General features: G+C 34.2%; 2 protein-coding genes across 2 annotated transcripts; both read right to left on the bottom strand.

Annotated features, from left to right (window-relative positions):
• Positions 1-5,476: 5,476 nt before the first annotated feature.
• Positions 5,477-6,765, bottom strand: LOC118753959. The gene is made up of 3 exons (XM_036488831.1): positions 6,298-6,765; positions 6,006-6,236; positions 5,477-5,943 (listed from the first exon to the last, which is right to left on the bottom strand). Exons 1-3 carry the CDS (start codon positions 6,350-6,352, stop codon positions 5,516-5,518), a joined length of 714 nt encoding a protein of 237 aa, XP_036344724.1. The 5' UTR covers positions 6,353-6,765; the 3' UTR covers positions 5,477-5,515.
• Positions 6,766-7,832: 1,067 nt separating this feature from the next.
• On the bottom strand, positions 7,833-8,627 carry LOC118753958. The gene is made up of 2 exons (XM_036488830.1): positions 8,597-8,627; positions 7,833-8,441 (listed from the first exon to the last, which is right to left on the bottom strand). Exon 2 carries the CDS (start codon positions 8,378-8,380, stop codon positions 8,003-8,005), a length of 378 nt encoding a protein of 125 aa, XP_036344723.1. The 5' UTR covers positions 8,381-8,441; positions 8,597-8,627; the 3' UTR covers positions 7,833-8,002.
• Between the last annotated feature and the right edge of the window lie 1,393 nt (positions 8,628-10,020).

The raw sequence follows: 10,020 nt of genomic DNA, 5'->3' as shown, positions 1-10,020 counted from the left end.
ATTTCCATTAAAACACCAAATATATTGCAAATTCACATATAATTAATAATACACATTTTACTTCTAATTGTATACTTTGCGCACTTTCTTATTACCTTTCTACTACCGTTTTCGCAAAAGGCGATCACATTCTTCCCCTTTCTCCTACTTCCAAAATACAAATCTAGATAAAGGAGTGTCAAATTTTAGCTGTCACAAATTACATAACCTTGTGTTATTGAATCATGTTTACTATCCATGATTCAATAATACAAGGTTAGATAATTATTGACAACCGCGTTTTGACAATCCCTTACAAAAGGTTGCATTTACGAAGGACGGAGACAGGGGAAGAATGAAATCTCTTGGTGCGAAAATGGCAGTGGAAAAGTACGCAAAGTAGGCAATTAGTAGTGAAATTCCTTTTGTAAATTCCAATGTTTTTGCAGGAAATCTGGCATTTTAAACGAAATGTTGAACGTAATACTGGTATATCTACGTGAGTTGCGTAATCTATGTGCTATTTAGCTGTATAAAAACGGCAAAATGACTCAAAATCAGAATAAAGACTACTATGAGATTGATGTAAACATCCAATTTAGAAACAGTTTATGTTTTCATCAGTTAAATATGCTTCATATGCATATACAAATAAACATATTGCACAAAAACGTATACTTCTATTCCACACCAAAGCTACACTGTTTCCATGTAAATTTGCAAAGAAGCAACACGGTGCCACTGCTAAGGGAGCGGTGCGAGAGAGACAACTGTCAGTCGATCGAACCTTGTATTAGTAGTGTTCTTTTACAAATTATCCAGTAACTTGCCAGTAATTCTCCAGTAACTTAATTTCTGAGAATTCGCTCTCATAGCATAAAAGTACAGGAACGCAAAACCGATAATAATTTGCAAGTTTTACGAACAGCTGATTAATTTGTTGTTTATTCGCAGCTAGTTCCTATTAAAACAATATATATTATATTTAAATATGTTTATTTTGTCAATTTCAAACTATGAGAACCTCAAAACATTTCTTTTATTAGTTTTAATTCCACCCAGCAACATTCGATCAGCTGGTTTTCTCACTTGCAAGTTCTTACCAGCAAAAATTTATCCAGTAAAAACTAGCAACTTCTCCTCAGAAAGAAATGTCAATTTGCGCTCTCAATTTTCCATTTCTTACAAGTGTTTTGGATACAAGAACTGGTACAAACTATCGCAAACAAGAACGCTACTATTATTGAATCATGTCCACTATCCATCCCCACAAGAATTGTGTGCTGGAAACTAACACATTCTCATTTATCTTACTAACACATTTGCAAATTTTGCGTTGGTTAAAAAGAGACCATTAAATAAGGCCATAAGTTGTACACAAATTTTTACATCAGATTTGTTACACTGCCCTTTAGAATTTGACAGAAACTTGTAGGTAGCCAGTGACAGAAATCTCTATCAGTCTTGCCACTCAAATGGTTTGTCAAATGATAGTCACTGTTCTTGCAGGGATCTCTCTCATCATCGTGTTGCCGTTTTACCACTTTGGTGGCTAGATTTAGCTACCAGTTACTTTTTTTGGCCACATAAATTTAAAATTGCCCAAAGCCCTTTTTCTAGCCCTTTGGAGAATTCATACTTGGCATGAAAAAGTTGTATATGCTTACTTTGTCCTCTTTTTTTTCATTTATGTAGGAGATGAATTTTTAAACTAAGAAATACTGATATTTATATACTGTATATATTTATATATTGTATGTTCCTTACCTTTTTATACATACGTACTGTAAAAGTGTTAAGGCTGTTAACTTATCTATTAACGATTTAACTATATTTTAAAATAGATAAGGTTACGGCCCATTGGGCCGGTTACCCCATGTCTGGTCAACACTAATCTGCGGTTAAACATCGTTATCGACGTCTTCGACCCCATGCATACAACAGGGAGTCGTTAACGTCGATAATTATGTTTAACCGGAGATTAGTGTTAACCAGACATTGAATAACCGTCCCTTAATATGCTTAATTTGTTAAATGGCCCAGCATGTCGATTGACCGTGTATGTTCTCGTGGTGTGATTGTACCAGCTGCTGGTGCGACTTCAAAAACTATTTGAAAATTGTATGATTGTACCAGCATGCTGGTGTCGTGAGTGGTCAAATTAGCTCAATTTTCTAAGTAAAAAGTATTTTGGCGGAAATTTCTTGCACTATATGAGTCAAAGCCGTGTTTATGGAAGATTAAGTTCACAATATTGCAGTAGTGAAAAAAATGTTTAACAAAATGGTAGAAAAATTATGAAATTTCGGCTCTAATCATTTCGATTTTTCCTCGAACTCATTTGTAAAGAAATAAATATTGTACCAGCATGCTGGTATGTTATATGCTTCGAGCCTGATGGTACAATCACTTGATCGAGCCAGCAAGCTGGTGTCGTATATTTCCCCTTTTATAGAAAAAGGTTTTTGGTAGGATAAAATATTAGCGTTTTTTTCCAGAGTTCATTGTTTTTCCATATCATTACTTATTGAAAATGTTTGCGTGTATACTTATATATGTATATGTAAGTGAAAAATTTAGCTACCACTTTTAGCCACAACGACCTTTTTTAGCCCTTTTTTTTAAAGGAATTTGGCTACCACTGCCGTAAAATTAAGAACCTACCAAGAGCTTGTGCGAATAAAAAACATTTGAACTGAGTAAAATGGGTTAGCAAAAACCGGGTTACTTGAGGTTTTTATATCCTGGTTAAATGCGCGAACTTTTAATGGCACTTGCCAAGGCTCTTTAGTACATTTTTTTAAAGGAGGGCCTTACAAATTCGACAAATTATAAAAAATTTTAATTCATAGTTTAACAAATAGTCTTAATTCTAGATAACTTGGGGCAATTGTGTCAATATTTTTGATTTAGGTTCTAGAAATGTTATTTAGCGTTAAGGTTCCAAAGTTTAAATGAACAAAACTAATAAAAATTAACCACAATAACCGAAAAATGGTTACAGTTTGACCAAATTTCTAGGTTTTTCTTAAATGCCCATAATTTTCAAACTGCATGGGATAGATTTTTTTCTGATTTGTCTCATGATGGTTAAAATCAATCCTGTCGCCCCGTTTCGGCTTGACGTTGTGTTCTGGGACACCCTGTATGTATGTTCATATGTATCTACGGTTTTATATTTTAGTCGACAGCATCCATACATGTCTATCAAAAGTTTACTAGGATCACGAGAATCGCTGTTACAATTTCTAAAGCAATATCTCTCAAATGCTTAGCAAATATGAGAGTATACATTTATTTTAAAACATTTACGTTTTAATGGAATAAATGCTTAAGTCGTTTGACAATTAAACACAAAGTTCGTTCACTTTTCGTAAATGGGAATGAACTTTACAATGCGTTTGATTCCATATCTATACTTGTAAATACTTACATACATACATATGTATTAAAAAAAAAAATAAAAAAAAAAAAAATAAATAAGCAATAACGTAATTGAATAAGCGACAAAACAGATGCTGACAACAAGTAGAATAAAAGTCAATGGAATATTGAATGTATGTACGAATATTTTGTAAGAAAACGTGTTTCCGAGCGGCCTGTACAAGGTCATTATACCACTAACGTATATACGCAGGTAGGTATACAAAAAAATATTTGGCGGCTACATTTCTGTAAGTGTTTGGACGAGGTACTTACAGTATATCCGAAGGGCAAATACATTTTATGAAAAGCTTTTCCATGGCAGAAGACCACTCGGACGTTAACATTGCCTGCCAAGGAGGGAAAGTTATTAGAAAAATTCTCCTTTGAATTTGTTCATGTTTGCATTTAATATTTTCTCATGTACATACATATATACGGGTTTCGCAATATCGTGGGTTTTCCTAACCCCATTTTCCGCGCATATTCCAAAATGTGTTGCCTCAACGTACATACTGGTATAATGAAGGGATGTAGGTAAATACATACTTATACATATACATATGTATAGTATATGAAAAAATAGGCGCGCAATGAAATGCAGCTGCGGAGAATGGTTACCTACTGAACCCGCGGCGCTGGTGTACAGAGGCGTCAATGCACAACATGCGAACACACACACACAAAGTTCCATCGTACATCAAGACAAAGTAGAGGAAAATCACAAAATTGCATATTACTGTACTATGTAAAAAAGGTTCGTTCACCTCCTTCGCTAACCCTCTTGACTAACTTGGGGGAGCCGGGCGGACCGACCAAATCTCTGCTAGCTTCAAAGTTAAGACGGTAAACCCTCACTTTTATGCATGCATATATCGCTAGGTATATTTGCAAAATTATGATGTCAATTTTTAGAGCTTAATCATCATGAGGGGAATAAAATCCATTGTTTGCCACTACTCAGCTATCCGAACACCAAAAAATTTTCCCCAATGAAAAACGTGATATACTCACCTCTAATTTCTCCAATATTTTAGTGTTTTGTATTAAACGATGTTAGGTGATCTCTATATGCACATTCCAAATAGATTTGTATAAAAATTAAATACACAACTGCAACAGACGACTTCACTTTTCCTTTTGCGTGTATAGCGAAATATCAATGCGTTTTCCTTGCTGCTGGTAAAAATGCCGCTCAATTTCTATTGTGAAAATAAAGCTTATATGGTTGTTTCGTTCTGTAAACTTGTTTAGCATACCAACATCAGCTGCACCAAAAAGAGACGAATAGCATGAATTGAAAGATAAATTTGCGCGCAACCGGCTGTCAAAAAAAATGGCACCTTTTGCCCAGAGAACGTAATTTCAGAGAACGTTTACGATCTCTGTTTTGACACAATTAGATCACAATGAAATTATAACACTTCATTTACACTTAGCGCTGGTAAATTTCAGAAATTACTTTGTAAAAATTTAAAAAATTGGTTCATCTGGTTAAAATTTTTTGAGTTTTTATATAGTCATATTTATTCCATTAATTGCAAAAATAGAAAAAACACATTACTTTATTCTTCTTTTTAAGAATAATTTTTCATAAAATTAATTGCAAACAAAAATATGATACTCTTATGGGGACAGAGCGGGAGCTTTATCATATATGTGCATATCGCACACCGTCTTCAAAAGAGTCAAAACTCAAAATAATACGTTCGTCAGAATGGCGAAAAAACTAGGCGTGCGACTTTACCTTCGATTTTTTTTTAAACAAATTACAACAAATTTGCTCCAGCTTTTGTGGAAAGGTAATTTATAGCTCTGTGAACATTTTTAGGGCATAATTTCGAAACTGGCAAATTTCGAGTTGTGACTCTTTTGAAGACTGTGTGTGATATGTATGTTTGTTGGGTTCCGAGTTAGCACTAATAAATATACATATTTTTAGAGCTTATCAGGCACGTTATGCAATTCACTTCCAAGTGTATTTCAATCCCTGCCAATTTGAATTCAAAACGAATTTATTGATATTCACTTGGAAGTGAATTGCAGGACCTGCCTGTATATACATAATTCATAATTCATTCTTACTTATATATTATTTTATTTCAACTAGTATCTACGTATCAAAGACTCCTGTATCGGCATTAAACATAATTTTAGCAATTTCAAACTCAAAATAACTTTTCACGGGGCCGCTGTATTGTCGATGTTTTGCCGCAACATAGTGTCCAAAAACACCGCTAGCATCCTCTATAAGCGATTCTTTCCGGTTATCAAGAAACTTTTTCATTGTTTCGTGCATATCTTCCAAGGCCTTTAGTTTCTTTCTTTCTATTGCTAGCTGTTTTTTTCTCAATAAGCTCAAGGAGTTGGTGGGTTTGGCAGTTCCAATTCGCCGTTTAGTTTGCTCAACCTTTATACTTCTCCCAGGCTCTGTCGAAAAGGAAGCTATATCGGATTCAGAGTCTGGTGATGGTTGAGGCCATTCACAAGCGAAAATATCGTCCATTGTTGAAAAATATTTCCACGAAATGCTTTCTCGTCCTGGAATAGAATAAATCAATAGTTTTAGTGAAAATAATTTTACTCAGTCTAATGAAACACACCTTTACCGCTTTTGCTGGCATTGAGTTGTACCGTCTTATATGTTTTCTTAAGATTGCGCATTTTACGATCCAGTATATCTTCATCTTCCACTTCATACCCAGCAGCGCGCATAACTTGTAAGATCTCCCTCCATAATAGTTTCTTTTTTTCTTTGGGGTCCCGGAAGCGCTCCTTTCGCTCAATATATGCATTCAGATAAATATTTATAGATTTATTATCCCATTTGAAAGCTACAACAGTGATTAGTTTGTTTTTAGCTACCATACAAAAGGTTTGATAACCTTTACTTACAATTCTCTGATGCATAGTCATCCTCCGCAGTAACAAATTCAACTATATGTTCCATTGCATCAATTCAAAAATACTTGTTTAAATGTCGATAGTTTTACAACAGTTGCAAATAGATTCCAGTATGATTTTGCAACAGTGGCCAAAATGTTGACTCTTTTCCTGATCAGTACGGTGGAGTGATATATGTACTTATTTAAGCCATACGTACATATGTATGTAAATATGTATTTCGACCAAAAGTCAAGGCGAATTCATCTGAATTCATGTGAATTCGCCTTGCTTTGCGTTCTTTAGCGGGGTTCGAACTCCACCAGGCCACAGACGAAATAAGGTGAAAATTATAAGATAAATAAATAGTCTGTTCCAATAGCAGTGCGGTTTAGAGGATTAACTCTGGGATTCAGTAATTCTGTCTCATCTCAAGTCACTAAATTTGAGATTAGCAATTAGTGACTATTTTTGTGACTTGAGACGATTTGGGTATTCAGAAGGAGAGAGTCACAAAAAGTTCACCAAAAATGTGTGGTGAAAGCAAACACAGACAATCAACTGATAGGCGCATATTCATAGTCATATTTAGTACTCAACTAAGTCGAAACTATTCTAAGTCACAACTTAAGCTATTGATAGTCGCCTGTGTTTCGACTTTTCTGGCTAAGTACCAACTTAAAATTTAGTTTCGGCTGCAACTGAAACTAAGTCGCAACTAGGAAGAAGTATTTTATCAAATTAAGGGAAAACAGACGAAATATGTAAAAATTAAGTTGGTAGAGGGGGATTTTGATAAAATTGAATAATCTCCAATTAAAATTTACAAAGATCGATCCATTTTAATCGGAATAAAGCTACATCACAATTTTATATTTGGAATAATTTAGATAAATTCTCAAATAATAAGTCAGTTTCACGCTAGTTCTTTTAAAGTAAATTTGTGCATAACATTTAGATATCTACTATTTTGTATGTTTCACGGTATGCTTTCGATAAACATCGACTTCACATCACTGGGGTTGTTCTGGCTATTTCACACAATTAACAAGAAAATGATACCTTATTCTTTTGCATAATCATGCAATGAAAATAAAAATTACATAAACGGATGATCAAACTTGACATTATTTAATAAAAATGTGATTCTTCCAAAATATCGTAAAGAAAAATCGACACTCGTTTTGCTATATCGTAAACTAAGTCGAAACTACTTCGTAGAAGTCTGAAATGCGACTATGAATAGAGGTAAATTTTAAGTTGGTACTTAAATTTAAGTTGCAACTTTATTAGTTTCGACTTAGTTGCTGGACTATGAATACGCGCCAATGCCTTATTCATAAAAAATAAAGTAGGTTTAAAGAATTTACACATTGACGTTTTCATACATTTTTCAATTTATAAACCTTTTATAAAGCTATTTTATTTTTTTATGAATAAGGCTACAAATGTTTTAGTGCGATATATCGATGTTTCAAAAACGATATTATCGATACGACGATTTTTCCAATTTCGCCATATTTTTGCGAATATTTTTGAAAATATGAGCAATGCTAATTTTCTAGGGGACAATTTTCTTAATGGCACTTAAGTTTAATTTTATATTGCTATTTAAATGTAATTTCAATTTCGTTAGATCACTTTTATTTAAATAAGCTAACAAGTGGCAACACTATTGCATTGCCATGGAAATTGTTGTGTATTTGTTTGTTTACATTTAGTGAAATGTTTGTCTGGTAACCCTAGGTATGTTATTAATTTCCTCAGCATTTTGCGATTTTTGTGAAGATGGAGGCAGATAAAGCTCATCTTCTGTAGAATCATCAATATCGACTGCATTTTCGCTTTCGTCGCCAATTATGAATAATTCAGAATCATTATTAACTGCCATTGATTCATATTCCTGCAAAGGGGACATCGAAGAAAGTGATGACATTTCCTTTCTGCATGATGCACATAGCTTTGCCTCGCGTGGAATATTGGCATATTTGTTCTTCAAATTTGCTGATATCGTTCTTAAACCACTGGAAGAGCTGTGACGATCCTTTGCGAAAGGATTATAACAATGATTACCAAAACACCTTTGTATTTTCATTGTGTCAGAACGTGCAAGAAAATAATATTTGCTGTTCCAAACAATATTTTTACGCGTCTACCTGCAAAGAAATATTTATGAAGTTAGTCAAAGGAACTGGAATGACACAAGTAATTTTTAAGCAAAAAACCAAGGCCAAAAAACTAAGCCGACTTCAATTCTCATATAAAAAATTTAAGTTTATCGTTAAGGCGCGCCTTGCTGACTTTGATTTACTTTGAAAACTTGCTTGGCCGAATGGTGGCTTGGAACGCTGTCAAAGTAACCAGCTGTCTGGTTGAAAACAGTGTTGCCAGAACTTTTTGGGCCGACCGGCTAGATTAGCAAAAAAAAGCGGCTAAAAACGGCTAAAATGTTTTAGTGAAAATTCACATGCTTTATTTAAATAAATCGCAAGAAACGAAAGACTAGTTAACACCATTAATTTATATCGAGTGTATATTCTTCATCATCAAATGAATCACTATTGTATATATCACCTGAATTCATTAATTTTAAGAGATCGTCATCTACAGTAAAATTATGGCAGCATTTTTCTTCACGTTTTAAACCGTATCTTATATATAAAATAGCGTTTAACGTTTTAACGCACATTGGATTTCTTTGCTTAGTTTTTATTATATTCATTGAACTAAATATTCGCTCTACTTCTGCATTACTTATAGGCAAAACAAGAAAACTAAAAACTAGGTTGCAAAGGTCAGCAAAAGGGTTTTCTCCTAGGGCATTTCGAAATTGATAAACTTCGGCCCAAAATTTTACAGTTGAGTCTAAATTTCTCCAGGTATGTAACGTTAACCGTTGCCAATGCATCGCTATGGATGTTATTTCGTCGGCATTATATTTGTGCTTTTGTTGCTGTAGTTGAACAAATACTTTTGGTTTAATTACTCTTAATGCATTTCCAACCGAAAAAAGTCAATTTTTTTAGTGTGGCAATATTTGTAGGGAGGCGTTGGCGTAATTCCTTTATTAAAGTGATAATAAAATAGCGACCATTTTCTCGAATTATCTTCTCGGCTTCGTGGTCAAAAGCGTTTGTGCTTACTTTGGTTTTTAAATACTCTTCAAAACTGTGATAAAACTGAGGAAATGGAGCAAGGTATGGTTCCAACGGGGAGCATATAGGATCAAATGTGTCCGCGCTAATAACCACTAGGGAGCATAGATGCGAAAGTAAAACATTGAGTTCATTAAAAATCTTCATTGGGTCTGCATTATTGCTTTCGAACAACTTGTTTCCTTTTTGCACCTGAAAATTAGGCAAATAGTAAAATCGGCTAAAAACGGCTAACTTTTTTTTACAAACCGGCTAACAAATCGGCTGCCGGCTAGATCGAATTTTCTCCGGCTAGTTGCTATCAAAACCGGCTAAATCTAGCCGGAAAACGGCTAAAATGGCAACGCTGGTTGAAAAGTCAATAGGTTTGTTCGTCGAGCAAAAAATTTGTACGAATTTGTCACGATATCACGATTTTTGCCCAAATCGCGTTCGTGCAGACCAAAAAATTATCCAACACTCAAAAATTGTGAGAGCAAAGTGACAGTTCTCTTGGAGAGAAGTTGCAAATTCTTGCTGGAAAAAATTTTGCCAGCAAGAATTTGCAAACACGAAAAACATGTGGTTGTGGCGCGTGGTT

This window comes from Rhagoletis pomonella, unplaced genomic scaffold, assembly GCF_013731165.1.
Source record: "Rhagoletis pomonella isolate Grant_MI unplaced genomic scaffold, Rhpom_1.0 Rhpom_scaffold_03106, whole genome shotgun sequence".
In the NCBI taxonomy this organism is placed as follows: Eukaryota; Metazoa; Arthropoda; class Insecta; order Diptera; family Tephritidae; genus Rhagoletis; species Rhagoletis pomonella.
The sequence above is the reverse complement of the archived record's forward strand: the minus strand, read 5'-3'. Positions and strand labels throughout refer to the sequence as shown.